At 41.7% G+C, this 24,788-nt stretch overlaps 1 protein-coding gene and 1 non-coding gene across 4 annotated transcripts in view; one reads left to right on the top strand and one right to left on the bottom strand.

Moving 5' to 3' along the window:
* KMT2A (lysine methyltransferase 2A) overlaps window positions 1-24,788 on the top strand; it is a 77,957-nt gene that overhangs the window by 38,521 nt on the left and 14,648 nt on the right. For 2 of the 3 annotated variants that reach the window (XM_040258107.1, XM_040258108.1), the window contains 20 exons: window positions 996-1,109; window positions 4,341-4,487; window positions 4,871-4,966; window positions 5,174-5,294; window positions 6,926-7,048; window positions 7,468-7,652; window positions 9,976-10,149; window positions 10,816-10,926; window positions 11,226-11,299; window positions 11,910-12,103; window positions 12,459-12,565; window positions 13,414-13,551; window positions 14,571-14,729; window positions 14,975-15,092; window positions 15,212-15,290; window positions 16,338-16,498; window positions 17,756-17,941; window positions 18,155-22,391; window positions 23,066-23,146; window positions 24,027-24,091. In XM_040258107.1, coding sequence (XP_040114041.1) covers window positions 996-1,109; window positions 4,341-4,487; window positions 4,871-4,966; window positions 5,174-5,294; window positions 6,926-7,048; window positions 7,468-7,652; window positions 9,976-10,149; window positions 10,816-10,926; window positions 11,226-11,299; window positions 11,910-12,103; window positions 12,459-12,565; window positions 13,414-13,551; window positions 14,571-14,729; window positions 14,975-15,092; window positions 15,212-15,290; window positions 16,338-16,498; window positions 17,756-17,941; window positions 18,155-22,391; window positions 23,066-23,146; window positions 24,027-24,091 — 6,670 coding nt within the window. The remainder of the gene's footprint in view (window positions 1-995; window positions 1,110-4,340; window positions 4,488-4,870; window positions 4,967-5,173; window positions 5,295-6,925; window positions 7,049-7,467; window positions 7,653-9,975; window positions 10,150-10,815; window positions 10,927-11,225; window positions 11,300-11,909; window positions 12,104-12,458; window positions 12,566-13,413; window positions 13,552-14,570; window positions 14,730-14,974; window positions 15,093-15,211; window positions 15,291-16,337; window positions 16,499-17,755; window positions 17,942-18,154; window positions 22,392-23,065; window positions 23,147-24,026; window positions 24,092-24,788) is intronic. The other variant, XM_040258109.1, reaches the window with a different exon arrangement.
* LOC120877166 lies at window positions 5,977-6,111 on the bottom strand. Its single transcript, XR_005724289.1, has one exon. It is a non-coding gene; the product is annotated as a small nucleolar RNA SNORA70 (small nucleolar RNA).

Here is a 24,788-nt window from a genome sequence, read left to right on the forward strand (position 1 = left end):
GGAGAGCGGGGCTACTCTCCAGTTGTGGTACACGGGCCTCTCACTGTGGTGGCTTCTCTTGTGGAGCACAGGCTCTAGGCGCCAGACTTCAGTGGTTGTGGCACAGGGGCTCATTGGTTGTGACTTCCGGGCCCTAGAGTATCTAGGCTTCAGTATCTGTGGGGCCTGGGCTTCATTCCTCTGTGGCATGTGGAATTTTCCCGGACCAAAGATCGAACCCATGTCCCCTTCATTGGTAGGCACATGCTTAACTACCCTGCCACCAGGGGAAGTCCAAGTGTTGTGGACTTTAAATCAAGAACATGATGTTACCTGGAGAAGGAAATGGCAACCCACTCCAGTATTCTTGCCGGGGAAATCCCATGGACAGAGGAGCCTGGTGGGCTACAGTACATGGGGTCACAAAGAGTTGGACTCCACTCAGGTACTAAACAACAACAGCAGAACAGTTTAGGAGCTGAGAGTGTAGTGTTAAACAAACGAGTGAAAAAAAGAAAATGATGTTACCAAAGGCATTGAAAAAGAAGAAATCCTTGCCGGGGACAGTGGGGGTGGGTGAAGAGCTGCCATTAAAGATGGGTTCAAGTGTGTAAGAGCTCTGGTCACTTGTTACCAGGTCAGTCTGTGAACTGACTAGAGGACAGAGGCATGGAGACAGCCCTGCCCATCTTGAGCTCTAAAGTGCATTTCGATGAGAATCTTGTCTGAGGAAGTGATTGTTTCACGTAGAAATTATCAAACCATGATGATCACTTGAATCAGCCAAACTCTAAGGGAAATCCAGTCCCAGTAAATTTTTGCAATGTGGTTAACAGGTGAGCCCTTTAAGAGATTGTGTTTGAGATTTAAAATTTTCAAAGCAGCAGTTTTGAACTCATTGAAATGAAGTATTCTTGACGTTCTGGTGTCACTCTGTTTTTCTGCTTGTCATTCTTATTTTCCAGGTAGTGTTGTGTCATATGGCTCTTGTAAATGATCTTTTTCTCTCTCCACAGGAGGATTGTGAAGCAGAAAATGTGTGGGAGATGGGAGGCTTAGGAATCTTGACCTCTGTCCCTATAACACCCAGGGTAGTTTGCTTTCTCTGTGCCAGTAGTGGGCATGTAGAGGTAAGATCTCCTGCTTCTTGGTACCCCAGACAGTATGAGAGATTATTTTGCTGTGATGAAAGAAATCATTATATTCTGTTTCGTTGGTTTATAGCAGGCACTATACCGTTTAAACCAGCAATTGAAATGTTATTGTTTTTTAGAAACTTCAGGAAGGAGTCTGCTTTTTATTAGAGTAGCAGTTATTAAGTGTGAAAAGTTTCAACAGTTTCATTTCTTATAATAGAGTTCTGATTTTTCTTCTAGGTATCCAAACAAATGATAAATGCTTTTCTAGAAAAAGAATTGCTGTTGGTAGTCATTTTATAGTTTTGAATAGCAAAACTACCTTGTCTGTAAAGAGCTCTCAGCAATTAATAAGAAAAAGGAATAACACCCAGTTTTTAAAAGTAGTCTAAAGACAGGAATATATAATTCACAAAATGAGAAGTAACAACATGGTGTGTGGGGAATGTCAAACTTTCCTATTACCATACACTGTAAATTAAAACATGATAAAAAGGATCAAATGTAAATGGAGCCTTCCTGTTTCTAAAAATCTAGTTAGAATCTTTCTGAGAAGATTGTTTGGAAATATATATTTATCTTTAAAATAGGTATACCCTCTAACCCAGCACTTGCACTCCAGGCATTTATCTTGAGGATATAATTAGGTAACCTGGCAAATATGTATAGGTATGTATATATGTGTTTCTATATGTATATGTATTTGTCTGTACATATGATAAACAGAAGGGTTTATTTCAGTATTTATGATAATGAAAAACTGGAGACAACTCCAGAAGTTATCAATAAGGGGCTGCTACCTTGGTTAAAATAATTATAAGACATGTATATAATGGCAAATATCGAGTCCTTAAGATAATATAGGTTCATATTGACATGGAAAGATATCCATGACACATCACTGAGTTAAAAGCATTTCACAGAATAGTATGTAAAGCACAATCCCATTTTGGTTTGGAAAAATGTTTTTGAAATATACACATAGGAAAAATTCTGAACGATTTACACCAAAATCTTAAGCATGTAGTCAGATTATTGGTGACTTTTGTTATTTTCTTTATTTTTTTTGAGTGTTTTCACAGTAAGTATTTGCCACCTGTACAATAAAGGAGAAAAAGATAGCACAGTTCTAAATAGGAAAGAGTAATATTTTCATCCATGTAATTCTCAATTCCTGAATACCTCCTTAGCTTATTATCTCCTGTGTATTCTGAGGTCATAAAACCCAAAGCCAAGTTGTAATCCAGATGTTAAACAATCACTGGCTAAGAGATTCAGTCCTGCCCACTTGCTATTTTAAACTATGCATTAGCAATATTACAAATTATTGCCTGCTATTCATTCTTTGGGCTTCCCTGGTGGCTCAGATGGTAAGGAATCTGCCTGCAATACAGGAGACCTGGGTTGGATCCCTGGGTTGGGAATATCTCCTGGAGAAGGGCATGGCAACTCACTCTAGTATTCTTGCCTGGAGAATCCGCATGGACAGAGGAGCCTGGCAGACTCTAGTCCATGAGACTGCAAAGAGTCAGACATGACTGAGTGACTAAGCACAGCACAGCACATTCATTCTTTGCTTCCCCGTGGCTCAGTGGTAAAGAATCTGACTGCCAATGCAAGAGATGCAGGTCTAATCCCTGTTCCGGGAAGATCCCCTGGAGAAGGAAGTGGCAACCTGCCTCCAGTATTCTTATTTGGAAAACCCTATGGACAGAGGATCCTGGCAGGCTACAGTCCGTGGGGTCACAAAAGAGTCAGACACAACTCAGCGACTGAATAACATCAATTCATTCTTTAAGGAAATATTTTCTTAGTGCCTGTTACAAACAATATATTGTTCTAAGTGCTGAGGTTGCTTTAGATAGCACTGAAACTAAGACTATTCAGTCTGAAAGTGCCAGGCATCTACTGTATCTCTTTTCCTACTTAATCTAAGGCTTTACATGCGCACACATGCTCTCCACAGGAATAACTTAATTTTGTAACACCAGTACTTCAGCTTCTGTGTTAAAACAGATTGCTTTTTTTCCCAGAGTATAATTGCTCCAATTTAAATTGTGTAGCTGTGCATAGCAGTCCCACAGGATTCCTAAAAACTGAATTAGCAAATGAACAGCCCACTGCCCACACTGCACTCCTAAAGCACAACCAGTGATTGGTGAACTCTCCCACCACTGAAACCTTTTCTATTGACATGATTTCGGATTTACAGAAAAGCTGCAAGAATGGTACAAAGAATTTCCATATACCCTCTACCTGGATTCTCCAAACATTAATATTTGTAGTTTACCTTATCCTTTTCTCTTTGTATATGTATTTTACAGAATAAGAAATAAAATATATATGTTTTACATGTAGACATTTTTTCTTAAATTTGAGAGCAAGTTGCAGACGTGCCCTTTTAAAAACCGCTAAATATTACACGGTGTATTTCCAAGGACATCCTCTTATATAATCACAGTATAATTATCAAAATCAAGAAATTAACATTGGCATATGACAGTTATCTAAGTAGACTTTATAGTTTTGACCCACTAATTCTTTTACGGCAAAAGAAAATTATGAGTCACCCTCATTTGAATTTTTGAAAATCCCTGTTTCAGAATGAGAATAACATGTTTCTAAAATAAGAGATGGGAAGGACAAACCAGAACTTACAGTTGTTTAGAAGGTTGTAGATAACCTTTAAAACCCTCCCTATTTCCCTGTACCACAGGCTTTTACGTTGCCTTAGTGCTTTATTGATAACTTCTTTTATGATACTTAGCACATTCTATTAAATTTTTAGATTCTATATCTATCTATTTTATTTTATTTTATTTAAGAATGTTTATTTATTTAGCTGCACCGGGTGTTAAGTTACAGCATGCAGGATTTTTTAGTTGTGGCATGTGAACGAACTCTTAGTTGTGGCATGTGGGATCTAGTTCCCTGACCAAGGATGGAACCTGGGCCCCCTGCCTTGCAAGTGCAGAGTCTTGGCCACTGGACCGCCGGGGAAGTCCCCACTTAGTTATTTTATAATTTTACTGTTACTGCTTTAGTCCTCTGAAACTCCTGCAGTTCCCAGTATTCTGCTTTTGTTTTAACATGATCACTGCTTAGTGAACATATTGAATAAAAAGTATATACTACTGGACTTCTAAAGGTCAAAATAAGCAGGTAGGATTTGGTTGATGTTTCTGCATGGTACTTGATGACCTCTGTGCTCCCGTCTCACCCTAGTTTGTGTATTGCCAAGTCTGTTGTGAGCCCTTCCACAAGTTCTGTTTGGAGGAGAACGAGCGCCCTCTGGAGGACCAGCTGGAAAACTGGTGTTGTCGCCGCTGCAAGTTCTGTCACGTCTGTGGGAGGCAGCATCAGGCTACAAAGGTACACAGCTCGGTGAGGGCATCTCGCAGCATATTACTCTCTGTCTTCGTTTCTGCCTTTTAATTTAGAATTCTGTACCTATATTTTTTCTCTGTTGGCTTAGTCTGGTTTGACTATTTAACCCAGTGTAATCAGTTGCCATCAATACAGCAGAAAATGTGCTATTTGATAAAATCCTCAAACCTGCTTCATCAAAATATTTATCACTGAGTACCTTTGGCAGGAAATAAATCTGTATGCCTTGAGGGTAATTTATGAGGAAGTTTAAACTGTTAGAGTGATGTGCTAGATTTACCTGAGAAGGATGAAATGGGGTACTAAGTGGCAGGTGGTCACTGGAGGTGAGATGACACCCACCGTCTTGCTCTCTTATTTTCCTACAGCAGCTGCTGGAGTGTAACAAGTGCCGAAACAGCTATCACCCTGAGTGCCTGGGACCAAATTACCCCACCAAACCCACAAAGAAAAAGAAGGTCTGGGTGAGTACACACAGTGTGGACTCTTAAGGATCGTCTTGGGGCTGGGCTGTGGGGCTTGCACCAGTTGTAAGAGGAATATCCTGCTTGAGGGAAGAGGAGCCGTTCCAGTCGGGAAGCCAGCTCTGGAAATGGATTTTTTTAAGATCTTCTTAAATAAGAAGAGATATTAAAAATAAGAAGTTCGAATTGACTTTCCATCTCTTCCAGATCTGTACCAAGTGTGTTCGCTGCAAGAGCTGTGGATCCACGACTCCCGGCAAAGGGTGGGATGCACAGTGGTCTCACGATTTCTCACTGTGCCATGATTGTGCCAAACTTTTTGCTAAAGGTAACTCAGAAAAGCTAGCTTTGTCAACTTTTAGAGGTTGTTCTTAGTGTTTGGGAAGTGAAGTGGACACTGCAGTGGAAAGACCATTCTTGTCAAGGATGCCATTTAGACACATTTCCTGAGTTCCTGGTCTTGCTCTTTTCTTTATACACGGAATTGTAGCAACTAGAAAAGTTTTCTTATCTTTCAGGGCGTGAATTAAGGAGATTTTTTTTTTGACAGGAAAGTTGGATTTATTGGTGGGCATGAGTAAGGATGGGACACCACCAAGGTTGTCATGCATGCGAGACTCGCCATTTATCCAAGGGGCCACAATTAGGGATATATTTGATCCCCCCCACACACACACAGCCATCTGGGATAAGCTGCTTTTGAGGAAGAAGAGCCGTTCAGTAGAGAAACAGAAAAACATTTGAAACCATGCTTTCAAATTCATCCCTGTAACACTTAATAAGTCCCTGTTTCTTAGAGATGTGGCTCTTCTGGCAGCCAGAGAACTTGAACTTGGCCCTGCAGAGGGCCTCAATCACAGGCTCCTTGTTCTGCAGCTTGGTGCAGATGGACATTATAATTGGCCAATGTGGACCCTGGGCACTGTGCCTTGGGGCTCTCCAGAGGCTCCTGATACAGTTGTCTGGAGCTTGGATTGGGAACATGCCAGTCATGAATGTCCACTGGAAAGGGCTGTCTCTAAGATCCGTTAGGGCAACCTGTACGGGTAACAGACTGCCTATACTACCAAGGAGGCTGCTGTGTGCAGCGAGTGCACACTGGGCCCCCATGGGGAGAAGGGCACAGTCTGCTTAATTGGCTGCAAAGGGGACTGTTTACAGTAACTCACCACAAAGAAATGCTCTAAAGCATTACTTCCCAAAGTGAGGTAAATGCATTTGATTGTTTCAGAAGTGATTGTAGGTGATAGTGAGTCCAGGATTTTAACAGTTGTGTTAGAAAAAATTTATAGCCAATACATTAAACTGACTTAGGATAATAATGATATAAAGTTCACTATTGAAGTTACTTAAATTAAGCAAATCAACATTGTATGTTAAGTAAAAAATAATAGGTGATACACAGATAAACTGAAGAAGATTGTATACTTTCCTGAATTTTAGGAAGCACTGCTCTAAACTCTAATGTAAAAGCACTAGGAATAAGGGAGAAGTATAAATTGTGTCTTTTACTCCCATTACCTTCTCCCCTTTTTTAAAAAATTTAAACATTTCTTTCGAATGTTTAAGAGAAAAAGTTCTGTCTTCCACTCTTTTTCTGTTCTTTTTTTTTTTTTTTTTAATGAAAAATTTATTTTTTTTTTTTTTTTTTTTCCTTTTTTTTAAATTTTACTTTACAATTCTGTATTGGTTTTGTTATCTGTAAAAGCTACCTTGTGACCTTTAAAAATGGGTCTAAAGAAGAGAACTAGTGGAATATTCTGTGAGCTCAGAATAATCCTGACACTTTACACATGTGTGAACATTTCATGGTAGATGCAGGCTGGCATTTGTAAGTAGTTTCAGAAGCAGACTGTGGTGGCTTACATTTTAGCTCAGATTGGCCATATGTTAGTCAAGGGCGTTAGAGGCATTGGTGTGTGAACCAAAGCCCTGATGAAAACTTTGCTTTGCTTTCAGGAAACTTCTGCCCTCTCTGTGATAAGTGTTATGATGATGATGACTATGAGAGTAAGATGATGCAATGTGGGAAATGTGATCGATGGGTCCATTCCAAATGTGAGAATCTTTCAGGTACAGAAGGTTGGAGTCTTTTTATTACAATTTCCTTCTTTCTTGGTACACTGCGCTAGTAGCCCCAAAGTACTATAAACATAACATTACAGTAGTGCTGTTACTTGAAGTCTTTTTAAGTTTATTTTTTGGTCTCTAAAATAAGATCATTGTATTACATTGTGCTCATTTACCTTGAACACGTTCTTTAAAATACTTAAATGCTGTCCTTTGTGGATACCATAACCTGTTGGCTCTCCAATAGCTGAATCCTGAGTTAGTGGTAATACTGTCCCTTTGGAGATCAGTACGTATGAGTTCTTAGGGGGTGTGAGAGACTTAATAATGTTTCTAACATATAGCCCAATGTTAAGTTCAGTGGAATAACTTCCTTTTCCCCCTCTTCCACTATGAGAGCACCTTGTCACTGTAGGTTTTTGTCTCCTCAGATGAGATGTATGAGATTCTGTCTAATCTGCCGGAGAGTGTGGCCTACACGTGTGTGAATTGCACAGAGCGGCACCCTGCGGAGTGGCGACTGGCCCTTGAGAAAGAGCTTCAGATCTCGCTGAAGCAAGTACTGACAGCCTTGTTGAACTCTCGGACCACCAGCCACCTGCTGCGCTACCGACAGGTAGGCCCAGGTGTCGTTCTGTATCCTGAGAACTTGTTCTTTGGCCTTTTTTACCTCATCGTGGAATGTGTTGGTTTTTGTGCCTGTGTGCTTCTTAATTTGTTTTCATTTGCTTCATTCTTCATTTAGATTTGTAGAGTTCCTTGTTTTGGCCTTAGGCCAGTAAGAAAAACTTCAGCACCAAGAGTGAAATGTTTCTCTGGGGTAAAAAGAAGGAAGGGGCCACGTCTCTTTCAGAAGTCTTGCTGTTGTAATACGAAATCTAAACTTTGTATTCTGAAGGCTACGGGGAGTCAATGAAGGACTTCACTCAAAAGAGTAACCTGATGAGAATTACTTTTTCAGTTCAGTTAAGTTGCTCAGTCATGACTGACTCTCTGTGACACCATACACTGCAGCACGCCAGGCCTCCTCGTCCGTCTATCACCAACTCCCGGAGTTCACTCAAACTCATGTCCGTTGAGTCGGTGATGCCATCCAACCATCTCATCCTCTACTGCCCCCTTGTCCTGCCTTCAATCTTGCCCAGCATCAGGGTCTTTTCAGATGAGTCAGTTCTTTGCATGAGGTGGCCGAAGTATTGGAGTTTCCAGCTTCAGCATCAGTCCTTCCAATGAATATTCAGGACTGATTTCCTTTGGGAGGGACTGGTTGGATCTCCTTGCAGTCCAAGGGACTCTCAAGAGTCTTCTCCAACACCACAGTTCAAAAGTATCATTTCTTCAGCGCTCAGCTTTCTTTATAGTCCAACTCTCCCATCCATACATAACTACTGGAAAAACCATAGCTTTGACTAGATGGACCTTTGTTGGCAAAGTAATGTCTCTGCTTTTTAATATGCTGTCTAGGTTGCTTTTTAGGGGAGGAAAAAAAAAAAACCTGTAACAATGACTTGAGTGAGACGGAAAATTGGTGAGGACTGAGCCTAGAGGTGGGAGCCATGGTTGGGAGGCAGGTATAGTGCTTTAGGTTAGAGGGAGCAGGGTGGTGGCCTGATCTACGAGGGTGGTAGTGGGGCCAGAGGCCCTGGACAGTTGCAGGTCTCCTCAGGACACAATTTGAAAATCAGTACGTTTTGTCCATTCAAGTACTGAATTATACATGAATTTGTCATTGGGAACACAGGTATAATGTTGGAAGAACCACGTAGCTAACTTTAACTCAGAGCTAAGCCGCTGCTCTCTCTTTTTTAAAAATAATTTTATGTATTTATTTATTGTTGGCTCTGCTGGGTCTTTACTGCTTCATGGGCTTTTCTGTGATTGTAGCAAATGGGCTGCTCACTAGTTGTGATGCACAGGCTTCTCATCGAATTGGCTTCTCTTGTGGTGGAGAACGGGCTCTGCCTCTAAGCCGGCAGGTTTCAGTAGCTGCAGCACGTGGGCTCAGTAGTTGTGGCTTTGCATTCTAGAACACAGGCTCAGTAGTTGCGGCATGTAGGATCTTCCCAGTCCATGGATTGAACCCATGTCTCCTGCATTGCCAGGTGGATTCTTTACCACCAAGCCACCAGGGAAATCCTGCTTTATCTTTTAATAAAGTCTATTTTTTAAATAGGAAGTTAGTTGCTGTCTTACTCAAAAGGAATTAGACGGTTTCTGTTTCTTCGTACTAGGTTGGGAGTTACCAAGCAAAGCCCCAAGTTAGCCTAGCCAAGCTATTAGGTAGCTGGCTCATTTTAACTTTCCTTTTCTATTGTTTGAGAAATCTCTGATTATTTTCAAGTTCTTTGGGTTTTTATAATATGCATCATCCAGTTGGTGTTCAATTGCTAAATCGTGTCTGACTCTTTGCCACCCCATGGACTGCAGCATACCTGGCTTCTCTGTCCTTCACTGTCTCCTGGAGTTTGCTCAAATTCATGTCCATTGAGTCAGTGGATGCTATCTAACCATCTTGCCCTCTGCCACCTCCTTCTCCTTTGGCCTTCAATCTCCCAAAGTCAGGGTCTTTTCCGATGAGTCAACTTTTCACATCAGGTGGCCAAAGTATTCAAGCTTCAGCATCAGTCCTCCAATGAATATTCAGGGTTGATTCCTTTAGGATTGACTGATTTGATCTCCTTGCTGTCTGAGGGACTTTGAAGAGTCTTACCCAGCACCACAAGTCAAAAGCATCAATTCTTCGGTGCTCACCCTTCCTTGTGGTTCACCTCTCAGATCCGTACATGAATACTGGAAAAACCATAGCTTTGACTATACGGACCTTTGTCAGCAAAGTGATGTCTTTGCTTTCCCAGTTTCTATTCATTTTTAAAATAGAATTTCCATGGGTATACCTCATTTTCAGTGTTACATAAAATAAACATATTTCCTGACAACAGGCTGCCAAACCTCCGGACTTAAATCCTGAGACAGAGGAGAGTATACCTTCCCGTAGCTCCCCAGAAGGACCTGATCCACCAGTGCTCACTGAGGTCAGCAAACAGGAAGATCAACAGCCTTTAGATCTGGAAGGAGTCAAGAGGAAAATGGACCAAGGGAACTACACATCTGTGGTATGTCTATACAGCAAACTACCCAAATTTCCAATGCCAGTTTAGCTTCCTTGAGTCTTTCTAGAGATGAGTCTGGATGTTAGCACTAAAAGACAATTTATTAGCATTAAAAAATAAAAATACGTGTGTTTTTTAGTTCTGTGTTTTGGAAGATGGGTTATGATAGAAAGGGTATTGTCTTTTTATTTGACTTTCATCTGAGTTCTTTTAAAGTTATTTTTATATTAAAACTGTTTATGCAGAAATGCTAATGTGACGGTAACGGGTTTGCCTCTTGTGAGATACACCTGAATAATGTGTCTTTTTACATTGGATGTTTATTTGAAGATAGAAGTCTTTTAATTTTATGGTTTAAAGAATGTGTAGGAAATGATCGTCCGTTGTCTCATATCCATCGTTCATTTGTTTATTCATTTCAGTCTAAGTGAAAAATCATGGCCCAGTGTTTATTTGCATTCTTGCCTTATTAGTCTGGCATCTCCTGATTTCTGCAAGTTAACTATGGACTAAATCCCAGAGGCCTCCACTAAAGAGAAATGATACCATATTAAATTAGGGTGTCCATTTTCTGTTGGATCTCTTTGCTGGATGAGTTAGGAGGGGAAAGGAAGTGATTCTGAGAGCACACTATTCTATGAATAATTAATACTTTCTTTTTGTATACAGTTGGAGTTCAGCGACGATATCGTGAAGATCATTCAAGCAGCCATTAATTCAGACGGAGGGCAGCCAGAGATTAAAAAAGCCAACAGCATGGTCAAGTCCTTCTTTATTCGGGTGAATGATGTTAATAGTTCATGTCTTTGATACTTAATCTGTGAGTTGTTACCCCAGGAACAGAACAGACTTGTTCTTGTCTGTGTTTTGCTTTGCCATGTGTGTAAATTATTTTGGTTTAATTAGTTCCTCTGATTTTTTGGGAGGAGATTGGTGAGGTCCCAGAGAAGATGGACTTTCTCTTGGTGTGGGCTGAAATCATCCTTATATTGACAGAGAAGCTGGTGTGAAGTTGTTAGTTTTTATGTGCTTTCCAAATGAATGGTCACATGCTTACATTTTGTTTATTTCTCTGTTAGCAAATGGAACGTGTTTTTCCATGGTTCAGTGTCAAAAAGTCCAGATTTTGGGAGCCAAATAAAGTATCAAGCAAGTGAGTAAATTCAGTTATTACTTTTTTTCCTCCTCATCAGACATCTGAGTTTTCTTAAATTTTTATATTGAGGTTTTATTTTAGACTCGGTGTTATTATTGAAGATTAATCAGTTGAATGCCTTTTTATTGCTGGTTTAGAGACAACATTTACTGTTTATTGTAATCTGTTGCCCTTTTATTCTTTATGTATCTGTTATGTTTTAGGGAACTTGTGGCATATATACAGTACATGTTATATATATATATATATATATATATCCTAGTGATTGGGCTAATTGTAACGACGTTCTATTTTATTTACTTCGAATGATGCTCTCAACAGTTTCTGATTCTCCATATTTAACCTTAAACTTTTATTTATTCCAGTAAATCCTTTTGATTTTCAGGGTTATCATTTGTTTCTAGAAGTGTAACCAAGAGTCACAATACATCAGGATTTTATTTTTTAAAATAATAAAGTCCTGTGTAGGCAGTTTTCAAATTCTGTGATTTGTTCTTATATACTGCACAGGCTCAAGACCTGATGATATCAAGAATTTGACTGTTTTGTTCAGTTTTGGGTATCTTGTAGGAGTTCAATAAATACCTGTTGAATCCATTGTTTCCAGCAGTGGGATGTTACCAAACGCAGTGCTTCCACCTTCACTTGACCATAATTATGCTCAGTGGCAGGAGCGAGAGGAAAACAGCCACACTGAGCAGCCTCCTTTAATGAAGAAAATCATTCCAGCTCCCAAACCTAAAGGGCCTGGAGAACCAGACTCACCAACTCCTCTGCATCCTCCTACACCACCAATTTTGAGTAAGACACCAAATGAAGACATGTTATCCATTTCTAAGTGCAAATGATTGACTTTGTGAATCTAAATTTAATGTAATTCCATACTGGAAAACTTTCAGGTGATCCTTAAATGTAATGAAATCATTTTTGTTTCACTTGGAATGTTACCAAACAATTGATACAAGTATCAGTTTCTGTTACAATGTACTCATTGTATTCATTTCTGTTACAGTGTAACAGAAAGCAGATAGTAAGATAGCATTACTTGGAAAGTGTTTTCTAGGCTATAGACTATTTAAGCTATGTTGTTTTCCTTTTTTACTGGTAATCAGACATGGTGTTAACAGTTTTAACTGGATGTCTTTTGGGTTCCAAGGTACTGATAGGAGTCGAGAAGATAGTCCGGAACTGAACCCACCCCCAGGCATAGAAGATAATAGACAGTGTGCATTGTGTTTGACGTATGGTGACGACAGTGCTAATGTAAGTACCTGGGTGCACGGAGTTGTGCTTAACAGACTAACCCATGATGAACTATTTCTGTCTAAACTTGGTGACCAGTTTAGACTTTTTATTTAATGAATAAAATGAATATTTGTCACTTAGTCTGTGGTACTTGTGATTTTTTTCTATAGCTGATTTAGTTGATTTAAAAGATGACTTACCTTATATTAATATGCTGATTTCTCATTAATGTCTATAGGCAGTTTCTCAAAAAAGACTTTTATGAGAGTCAATAAAATAGAAGTTGCACATTAAATAGCTGTGTCTAATGTAGTTAGCAGTGTGGCTAAGATTCCTAGTTCTGACAGATTGCCTGGATTCACTTCTGTGCTTGGCCGCCTACTTGTTGACCTTGGTAAGGAGCTTAACCTCTGACCCTCAGTTTCATTTTTTAAATAAGGATAGTAATTCTTACCTCAGAATGGTTATGAAGATTAAAGGAAATAATGTATGTAAAGCCTTTTGTAGGGCCTGCCTGGCACATAGTAAGGTTATAATTTTTTTAAAAAACATTTTTAATGCAAGCTGAGAGAACTGGCTTTGAAAAATGGTTTTTAAAGAAGTCAGTGGGCACTTCTATAAACTTAACACATTGCTTGTTTTTTAATTGTTTATGTTTATAAAATATTTCCAGTCTATGGAAAAGGTAAAGAGTTGAAAAGTGAAAAGAAAGAAACTTCTAATTTTGATTTTTGTTTGCACCCCTGAGTTAAAGAATTTGAATTGATTTACTGAAGTTATCCTGACTCAGGTAAAGCCAATACCAAGGAAAACCCTATTTGATGTTACATTCTTTAAAGAAAAAAGGAAATCTCTTTGTTTCACAGGATGCTGGCCGTTTGCTTTACATTGGCCAAAATGAATGGACACATGTAAATTGTGCTTTGTGGTCAGCAGAAGTGTTTGAAGATGATGATGGATCACTAAAGAATGTGCATATGGCTGTGATCAGGGGCAAGCAGCTGGTAAGAACTTGTGGGTGAATGTCATGGAAAAGACTCCCTTTCAGTTTCCAGATGTTCTTTCTGAGGCTCAGTGCTGCCTTGCTGATGTTTCTCTTGGTTCCTTCAGAATGGTTTAGCCAGCAGCAAATATTGGTGTGCATTGTAGGCAGATTGCTATTCTGACCCTTGGAGGATGGGTGCAAAAGAAATAGGAAATAGTCTTATCTGGTTAGAGAGATAATTCAGATGCTCAGGAAAGGTATCCATTTAAGTGGTTTAGACAAAATGACCTCAAAGGTTCCAGTTGAATCAGCACTCTGAGGCTCCTTAGGATAAACCCATAAAGTACATACACAAAGAAGGGCTGTAGAAAATGATTAGTAGCAGCTGAGAGTAATCAGAAAAGGCCATGAAGGAGTAGAATTTTTAAAGCTGTGTTTTGAAGGAGGGGAGAAAATGAAGGATTATCAGAAGGCAACAAAAATAGCACATGCATAAGAAACGTAAGTGAAGTATGTGGAGGACACAAAGCAAAAGTCTTCCCTGGAGAGGAGCCCAGTTTGTGACTATGACAGAATGAAGTGGCAACATACAGCCTGGCTGAAGAAAATCTTTGCATCATATAAATTCATCAATTAAGCCTACTAATTAACAACCACTATGTTTCTGACTAGTATAATCGTTCTAGAACTAAGTTCTTTTGGATATAATAGCTTTCTTCCAAGATGATTTTTTTAACAATGATGTTCAAGGTTTCATTTTCTCTGAAACAGTTGTGCATCTTAGGAAAACCTGTTTTGATCCAAGTTCTAAAGCAAAATCATCATATTTAAATTTAATCATTCTAGGTCGCATGGGCTGTGGGAAAGAAAGGATTTGTGGAGGAGTCTTTATGGCTCATACCACTTCTCTGTAATTCAGCAGATTACAATAACAGTGAACTGTGGGAAACCCAAAATGGGGTGACTCTGTAGAGAAGATGGAGAATGGCTAAAACATCTGAAAGTCTGACTCAGACTCTGTTCTTTTTGGATTGTTAGAGATGTGAATTCTGCCAAAAGCCAGGAGCCACTGTGGGTTGCTGCCTCACATCCTGCACCAGCAACTATCACTTCATGTGTTCCCGAGCCAAGAACTGTGTGTTTCTGGATGATAAAAAAGTGTATTGCCAACGACATCGGGATTTGATCAAAGGCGAGGTGAGCTTTAGTTGCTTTTTGAATTATCTGGGAAAAGAGGCTGAAAATATTAATAGCAAGGTGATGAGCTATATTACAACTTCCTACTAGGTGCTCCTAGAATCACCTCCTCTTGGGACAATTATCAAAGGCTCTGCTAGGGAAACAGAAGAGTGATTTAGAGATACACCTTGTCTTTTCTGCTGAGTCAATATCCCGAGAATAGTAAGGGAGAGCCTAACAGCTACCCTGGCCTTTCATTTAAGGTGGTTCCTGAGAATGGATTTGAAGTTTTTAGAAGAGTGTTTGTGGATTTTGAAGGAATCAGCTTGAGAAGGAAGTTTCTCAATGGATTAGAACCGGAAAATATCCACATGATGATTGGTAGGACATGGGCCTTGGTTGCTGGGGAGGCTGGCTGTATCACTGAGGTACTTAAGTCTTCAGTTACAAAGTGGGCCTTCTCATAGTCACCTCTAATCGGTTCTTCTTTCCTTACTCAGGCTCCATGACAATTGACTGCTTAGGGATTCTGAATGATCTCTCTGACTGTGAAGATAAGCTCTTTCCTATTGGATATCAGTAAGTAACTCTGTGGGGAGAAGACAGCAGCCCTACCACATGAGCACCCTGAGGCAGTGAGTGGGTCATGCGATGTAGAGCCATACTTGTTAGCAACTTTTAAGTAATTGCTTTTTTTTTGTTTTGCAACATCTCGTAGATTGGGGCTCAGGTATTGTTTTATGTCAGCTAGATCCAATTGTAGAAGGAAAGAATTGTTGACATAATTTCAGAATCATTTCCAAATAAAACCTAAAAAATACCAGGTCAGTCTTTTTTAGGAATCCACTAAATTCCATTCACTTCAGTTCATAAGTCCAGTTTGTTGTCAGGTATCAAACATCTTATGCCTCTGTCCTCCTTTTACATTTTACATTTTATCGGTCCTTCTGAAAATATAAACCCCCACAATAACAATCAGATTCTCCAGTAAGAATTTATAATCTCCCATAGGCAGCAAATTGTTTAAACTTCTAGCAAACTGGCGATATAAATTTAAAATTCCCTTTCTCTCTCTTCTGCTTTGGAGTCTCATTTTTTCTATATATATGCCAGTTTATTCTGCATTTCAGTTCTGTCAACACTCTCTCCTCCACATCTAGGTGACAGCTGTTTGTGTAAAGCACTAGGGTCCACCAGCATCTAGCTGATTTAAAGCGGTTACATTTCTCTTGTGTCATGGGACTTTTCTTGCAAAGGAAACATGTCAGGTGTGATCTTTCCTCACTTTGTATACATTGTGGGCCAGTTATCCCTTCCTAAAGGCCCATAACTATGTCTTGTAATAGTTAGTGGGTTTTTTTCTTTGCATTTTAGGATATTTTACTAATTTTTCCCCTGCTTACAACACAGTAAAAAAAGATTTGATGCCGTTTTCAAGGGGCCAGGAAAAAAATCAAGAACTTAAAAAAACTCAGAAAACCCTAACTAGGGGACTCTCTATTATTAGAGAAAGCTAAATTCTGTAAATCAGGGAGACCAGGGAACCTTGGCTGAGAAGGGGTTTTGACAGACTCAGTATCTGCTTCTGTCCTCTCACTGACGGTGATCGTCACCATCTGCGTGCAGGTGTTCTCGGGTGTACTGGAGCACCACGGATGCCCGCAAGCGCTGTGTGTACACGTGCAAGATCGTCGAATGCCGTCCTCCGGTGGTAGAGCCAGATATCAACAGCACTGTTGAACATGATGAAAACAGGACCATCGCTCACAGTCCACCATCTTTTGCAGGTTACTCTTTAAAAAATGTTTTATTGGAATGTAATTGCTGTATAATATTGTATTAGTTTCTGCCATACATGAAAGTGAAATCAGTTATAGGTATACATATATCCCCCTTCATTTTTTAGATTTCCTTCCTATTTAGATCACCACAGAGCATTAAGTAGAGTTCCTGTGTTATACAGTAGGTTTTTATTAGTTATCTCTTTTATATATAGTAGTATATATATGTCAATCCCAATTTCCCAGTTCATCCCATGCCCTTCTCCCTTTAGTTTGTTCTCTACCTTTGTGTCTCTCTTTCTGCTTTGCAAATAAATTTATTTGTACCATTTTTCTAGATTCCACATATAAGTGATACAGTATTTGTTTTTCTCTTTCTGACTTACTTCACTTTGTATGACGGTCTCTAGGTCTATCCACGTCTCTGTAAGTGGTAATGTTTCATCCCATTTTAACGGCTAAGTAATGTCCCATTGTATATATGTACCATATCTTTATCCGTTCTTCTGTTGGTGGATACTTAGGTGGCTTCCATATCCTGACTACTGTAAATAGTGCTGTAGTGAACACTGGTGCATGTATCTTTTTGAATTATGGTTTTTATCAGGTATATGCCCAGGAGTGGGATTGCTGGGTCATATGATAGTTCTGTTTTTTGTTTCTTTGAGGAACCTCCATACTGTTCTCCATCATGGCTGTACCAATTTATATTCCCACCAACAGTGTAGGAATGTTCCCTTTTCTCCATATCCTCTCCAGCATTTATTGTTTGTAGATTTTTTGATGATGGCTATTATGACCAGTGTGAAGTGATATCTCATTGTAGTTTTATTTTGAATTTCTCTGATGGTTAGTGATGTTGAGCATCTTTTCATGTGTGTGTTTGCCATCTGTGTGTCTTCTTTGGAGAAATGCCTGTTGAGGTCTTCTGCCCATTTTTTCATTGTTTGTTTCGATACTGAGCAGCATGAACTGTTTGTGTATTTTGGAGATTAATACCTTATCAGTTGCTTCATTTGGAAATATTTTCTCCCATTCTGAGGACTGTCTTTTCATTTTGTTTGCAAAAAAGTTGGGAGTTGAATTTGATTTGGAGGAATACTCTGATTGAAGGGTAGGGAAAAGGCATTGCTCTGTAAGGTGGCATTTGTTTCTGTTTTGGTATTTATCTGATAGCTGGCTTTTTCTTGGCTCATTTGTTTGATTTTTTTATATATATTTTAATTAAACTTTTTTAGTAAGAGTTTTTATTTTTTGCCACAGAAATTTCACCCAAGGAAAGTCAAAACACAGCAGAAATTGTAAGTCCTCCATCACCAGATCGACCTCCTCATTCCCAAACCTCTGGTTCCTGTTTCTATCACGTCATCTCAAAGGTCCCTAGGATTCGAACACCCAGCTATTCTCCAACACAGAGATCTCCTGGCTGTCGACCACTGCCTTCTGCAGGTAAAGGACTTCACTGACCTACTCAACCCAACAAGGTCAGCTCAAGATTAGTTTGTAATCCTTTCAGGCAACTTTATCTTAATGATGTTTGCCAATTGAAAATATTGATTTTCTGTTACCTGTTAACATACATAGACAAGTCATTGAAACCAGAGACTACAACACATTTATCCTATCTGTAATAGATTTTGTTACTTTTTCTCTTTCATTTAGGAAGCCCTACCCCAACCACTCATGAAATAGTCACCGTGGGTGACCCTTTACTCTCCTCTGGACTTCGAAGCATTGGCTCCAGGCGTCACAGTACTTCTTCCTTGTCACCCCAGCGGTCTAAGCTCCGGATAATGTCTCCGATGAGAACTGGGAGCACTTACTCCAGGAACAGTGTCTCCTCTGTCTCCACCACAGGGGCCACTGCGGATCTGGAGTCAAGTGCCAAAGGGGTCGATCATGTCTTAGGGCCACTGAATTCTAATGCTAATTTAGGGCAGAACACTCCCACCTCTTCAAATTTGCAAAGGACAGCGGTTACTGTGGGCACTAAAACCAGTCACTTGGATGGCTCTTCATCTTTAGAAATGAAGCATTCCAGTGCTTCAGACTTGACATCCAAGAGCTCCTCTTTGAAGGGAGAGAAGACCAAAATGCCGAGTTCCAAGAACTCAGAGGGATCGGCCCATAATGTTGGTTACCCTGGCATTCCAAAACTGGCCCCACAGGTTCATAATGCAACAGCTGGAGAATTAAATGTTAATAAAATGGGCACTTTTGCTGACCTTTCTTCAGTGCCATTTTCTTCTAAAGAGGGCCTCCCCTTCCCACCACTCCATTTGAGAGGGCAGAGAAACGAGCGAGACCAACAGACAAATGGCAACCAGTCAGCAAACCCCAATCCCGATGAAGATGCTGAAGTCAAAACCTTGAAGCTGTCTGGAGTGAGCAGCAGATCATCCATTATCAATGAACATGTGGGAGCCAGCTCCAGAGATAGGAGACAGAAAGGGAAAAAATCTTGTAAAGAAACTTTCAAAGAAAAGCATTCCAGTAAACCTTTCTTGGAACCTGGTCAGGTGGCAACTGGTGAGGAAGGACACCTAAAGCCAGAGTTTGTTGATGAAGTGTTGACTCCTGATTTCATGGGGCAACGATCATGTAATAATGTTTCTTCTGAGAAGATTGGGGACAAAATCCATCCTATTCCAGGCGTCCCCAAAGCTCCATCCATGCAAGTGGAAGGGTCTGCAAAGGAATTACAGACGCCCCGGAAACGCACAGTTAAAGTAACACTGACACCTCTAAAAATGGAGAGTGAGGGTCAGTCCAAGAACACCCTGAAAGAAAGTAGTCCCATTTCCCCTTTGCAGATAGAGTCTGTGTCTCCAACAGAACCGGTTTCCGCCTCAGAAAGCCCAGGAGATGGTCCTGCGGCCCAACCAAGCCCCAATAATACCTCATCCCAGGATTCTCAAAGTAACAACTATCAGAATCTTCCGGTACAGGACAGAAACCTGATGCTTCCGGATGGCCCCAAACCTCAGGAAGATGGCTCTTTCAAGAGGAGATACCCCCGTCGCAGTGCCCGGGCACGCTCTAACATGTTCTTTGGGCTCACCCCACTCTATGGAGTAAGGTCCTATGGCGAAGAAGACATTCCATTTTACAGCAGCTCAACTGGGAAGAAGCGAGGCAAGAGGTCCGCTGAAGGACAGGTAGACGGGGCGGATGACCTGAGTACTTCAGACGAAGACGACTTATACTATTACAACTTCTCTAGGACAGTGATTTCTTCAGGTGGAGAGGAACGGCTGACACCGCATAATTTATTTCGGGAGGAAGAACAGTGTGATCTTCCAAAAATCTCACAGTTGGATGGCATTGACGATGGGACAGAGAGCGATACCAGCGTCACAGCCACAACTCGGAAGAGCAGCCAGATTCCAAAAAGAAACAGTAAAGAAAACGGAACAGAGAACTTGAAGATGGATCGGCCTGAAGATGCTGGGGAAAAGGAACATGTCATTAAGAGCTCAGTTGGCCACAAGAATGAGCCAAAGATGGATAACTGCCACTCCGTGAGCAGAGTGAAAGCACAGGGACAGGATTCCTTGGAGGCTCAGCTCAGCTCGTTGGAGTCAAGCCGCAGGGTCCACACAAGCACCCCTTCAGATAAAAACTTACTGGACACCTATAACACCGAGCTCCTGAAGTCAGATTCTGATAACAACAACAGTGACGACTGTGGGAACATCCTGCCCTCGGACATTATGGACTTTGTCCTGAAGAATACTCCGTCCATGCAGGCTTTGGGTGAGAGCCCAGAGTCCTCTTCGTCAGAACTCCTCAACCTTGGTGAAGGCTTGGGTCTTGACAGCAATCGTGAAAAAGACATGGGTCTTTTTGAAGTGTTTTCCCAGCAGTTGCCGACGACGGAGCCTGTGGACAGTAGTGTCTCCTCCTCCATCTCAGCGGAGGAACAGTTTGAGTTGCCCTTAGAGCTGCCATCAGATCTCTCTGTCCTGACCACCCGGAGTCCCACGGTCCCTAGCCAGAACTCCAGTAGGCTAGCCGTGATCTCAGACTCAGGAGAGAAGAGAGTAACCATCACAGAAAAAGCCTCCTCTGAAGGCGACTCCTCCCTGCTGAGTCCAGGAGTAGACCCCAGTCCTGAGGGCCACATGACTCCCGACCACTTTATCCAAGGTCACATGGATGCAGACCACATCTCCAGCCCTCCCTGTGGTTCTGTGGAGCAAGGTCATGGCAACAATCAGGACTTAACTAGAAACAGCAGCACCCCTGGCCTTCAGGTACCCGTTTCCCCTACTGTTCCCATCCAGAATCAGAAATACGCGCCCAACTCCACTGACAGCCCTGGCCCGTCTCAGATTTCCAATGCCGCTGTCCAGACCACTCCACCCCACCTGAAGCCAGCCACCGAGAAACTCATTGTTGTTAACCAGAACATGCAACCACTCTACGTCCTCCAAACCCTTCCGAATGGAGTGACCCAGAAAATCCAGCTGACCTCATCTGTAAGTTCGGCACCCAGTGTGATGGAGACAAACACATCCGTGTTGGGCCCCATGGGGAGTGGTCTCACCCTCACCACAGGACTCAACCCAAACCTGCCAGCCTCTCAGTCTTTGTTCCCTCCTGCTGCCAAAGGCTTGCTCCCCATGCCTCATCACCAGCACTTACATTCCTTCCCTGCTGCTACTCAGAGTAGCTTCCCCCCCAACATCAGCAGTCCTTCAGGCCTACTCATCGGGGTCCAGCCTTCTCCAGACCCCCAGCTTTTGGTTTCAGAAGCCAGCCAGAGGACAGACCTCAGTACCACGGTAGCCACTCCATCCTCTGGACTCAAGAAAAGACCCATATCTCGCCTGCAGACCCGAAAGAATAAGAAACTTGCCCCCTCTAGTACTCCTTCCAACATTGCCCCTTCGGACGTGGTTTCCAACATGACACTGATTAACTTCACTCCCTCCCAACTTCCAAATCATCCCAATCTCTTAGACTTGGGGTCACTGAATACGTCATCTCACCGAACTGTCCCCAACATCATAAAAAGGTCTAAATCTGGCATTATGTATTTTGAACAGGCACCCCTGTTACCGCAGAGTGTGGGGGGGACCGCTACCCCGGCGGCAGGCACTGCCACCATAAGCCAGGATACCAGCCACCTCACGACAGGGCCCGTGTCTGGCCTGGCCTCCAGTTCCTCCGTCCTGAATGTTGTATCCATGCAAACTACCACCGCCCCCACAAGTAGCGCATCTGTTCCAGGACATGTCGCATTAACCAACCCCAGGTTGCTGGGTACCCCGGATATCGGCTCCATAAGCAATCTTCTAATCAAAGCCAGCCAGCAGAGCCTGGGGATTCAAGACCAGCCTGTGGCTTTACCGCCAAGTTCAGGAATGTTTCCACCACTGGGGACATCACAGACTCCCTCTACGGGTGCGATGACAGCTGCACCCAGCATCTGTGTGCTCCCCTCTACCCAGACTGCAGGTGTCACAGCTGCTTCGCCTTCTGGGGAAGTGGAAGAACACTATCAGCTTCACCATGTGAACCAGCTCCTCGCCAGCAAAGCCGGGGTTCTCTCTTCCCAACGGGATCTTGATTCTGCTCCAGGGTCCCAGGGATCCAGCTTTACCCAGACCGTAGATGCTCCTAATCCCATGGGCCTGGAGCAGAACAAGGCTTTACCCTCAGCTATGCAAGCCAGCTCAGCCTCTCCAGGGGGTTCCCCATCCTCCGGACAGCGGTCAGCAAGTCCCTCAGTGCCAGGGCCCACGAAACCCAAACCAAAAATCAAACGGATTCAGCTGCCTTTGGACAAAGGGAGTGGCAAGAAGCACAAAGTTTCCCACTTGCGGACCAGTTCTTCTGAAGCACACATTCCAGACCAAGAAGCCAACATGACACCCCAGACCTCAGTCACAGGGTGAGAGATGCGGACCTCAGCTCCGTGGGGTCGAGGGGTTTCATGCTTTGGCTTAGAGGCTGTTGAAGTGGTCTTCTGGGAGGGACACGCCTCTGCCCAAGGTGCATTACTCAGGTTTTCTGGGCTTTGATTTTTTTTTCTCTTTCTCACAGTGGTAGTTTATAGAGTGATATTTAGTTCCATTCGTGGCAGTTTGTCCCGTGAACAGAACCACATCTTTAATCACTCTCTGCTCTGATTTAGAAGAGTGCTGCTGTTGGCTCATGTTTCCTTTTGCTGCGGCTCAGTTAGGAGACTAAGCGATGATTATTCCTGTCTGGAGGGCAAAACCACCTGTTGGAGATCCTCCTGGTGTCCTTTTCTGAAACATTATCATTAAAATATATGTAAAATACACAAGTGAATTTTTACTTAGGTATGCACCCACAAGGCTGCCATTTTGATCATAATATAAAATATTCCTAGTGTTCCAGAAGGCCCTGGTGCCCTCCCTTCAGTCAGTGCCTCCTCCTCACTGGCTGGTTAGACATACTGACCTGTATCACCACAGGTTAGTTTTCCCAGCCCATACATTTTATGTGATCCTGTTAGAGTCATTTCTTTAGACTGACCTCCATGTTAGGTACATATTTACTCTTGTTTTTCCTGAAAAGATCCAAACGATTCTGTTCCAGGACTCCAGGCGCAGAGGCTGAGCAGCAGGATACAGCTAGTGTGGAACAGTCACCACAGAAGGAGTGTGGGCAGCCTGCAGCGTGAGTACAAAACTTAGTTCCTAAAGATGAAACCCTCAGCTCTGTCCACCTCATTTTAGAATACAGTCCTTCCTGGTTTGTATTGATTTTTTTTTAATGGAATTAATACATGCTTGTAAAAAAAAACAAACAGAATTACTTAAATAGTAGATAAAGATTCCACATTCATCCTGCTTACCCTCTTCCCAGTTTATTGCCTAGAGGTAATCATTGCTTATAATTTGTTTTCATTCATGCCAACATTTCTGTGCATATTGATTTACAGGGTGTATTATGAATATGTATATATCTTTTTTACATAAAATGAATAATGCTGTACGTACCATTCGCTACTTGTTTGCTTCGCCTATTGTATTGTGTATATATTTTTGTGCCACTTCATTTAATGACTGCCTCCAGGTCCACTGTGTAGATGCTACAGTAATTTAACTAGTCTCCTGTTGATCTCCATCTGGATTGTTTGCACGATTTATTTAATTTTAAAAAGTGAAAATTGGTGTGGATTACTGGCTCATGCAGCCTGCTTTTGTTTTTAATTAAACCAGCTAGCTCACTTAAGCAACTCCAGAACTGCTTCTAACAAGTGTCTTTTTTTTTTCTGACACTTAAGGGTATGAGAAGAATTTCAAGAGCACAATCTACAGTTCCAAAAGCAGAACCTTAATGTCAGTGTTTGGGGAAGAATCTCTCTAAAGATAGTTGGCATTGTGTATCATGCAGTAGTGTGGTGGTGTGGCCATTCGGCAGGTTGTACACAGAGCATCCTGTGGTTCAAATCTCGTGTAACTGACAGCCGAATGGCAGGTTGTGGACAGTTTTTATCTTTGAATTGAAGAACTCGCTGCCGTTGCATCTCCTGTTTGGTTTTCTTTTCATGTAGGCAAGTGGCTGCTCTTCCTGAGATTCAGACAACACAGAATCCAGCACATGAACAAGAAAATTCAGGTATGTGGGCGGGTAACATGTTAGAATCAGAATTTCAAAGCCAGAAGCACTATAAGAATCACCTTGGGACTTCACCGGTAGTTAAGACTCCATGCTTTCAATGCAGGGGGCCCTGGTTCAATCGGTATCTAGTCAGGGAACTAGATACCACATGACGCAGCTAAGACCTCACAGGCCACAACTAAAGATCCCGCACGTCACAACCAAGACCCCGCACAGCCAAATAAATAACTAAATGTTTAAAAAAAAAAATCTCCTTCTCCACCTACTGATTTTCTAGATTAAAGGAAAAAGAAGTCAAAACCCTAAAAAACTTAGTGATTGACCAAAGGACAGCAGACTAAGACCTGTACTATAAATACTCGACTGCTCTGTGATAACAGCAGTGTGGCTTAAATAGTCACAAGTAGCTGCCTTCATCCTTAAGTTGTCACTAGTGAAAACCGAGAACCATTCTTATTATATAATATAGCCAGACATAGGTTATGACACCAGATACATCTCTATAGCACTTCCATCTGTCCTGATGCATTTCACTGATAAACAAGTAGTCACTTCAAGACTAGGGAGCTCTGGATATAAGTCTTTGCCCTTTTCCATTGAGGGGATTCCTGGAAGAAAACCAGGTAGAGAAAATGCTCAGGCATAAGGTTTGGGCAGTAGTCACATTCTGCTTATTTGCTGATTCCTGGAGGGG

The sequence above is a fragment of the Oryx dammah genome, unplaced genomic scaffold (genome assembly GCF_014754425.2).
Source record: "Oryx dammah isolate SB20612 unplaced genomic scaffold, SCBI_Odam_1.1 HiC_scaffold_17, whole genome shotgun sequence".
Lineage (NCBI taxonomy): Eukaryota > Metazoa > Chordata > Mammalia > Artiodactyla > Bovidae > Oryx > Oryx dammah.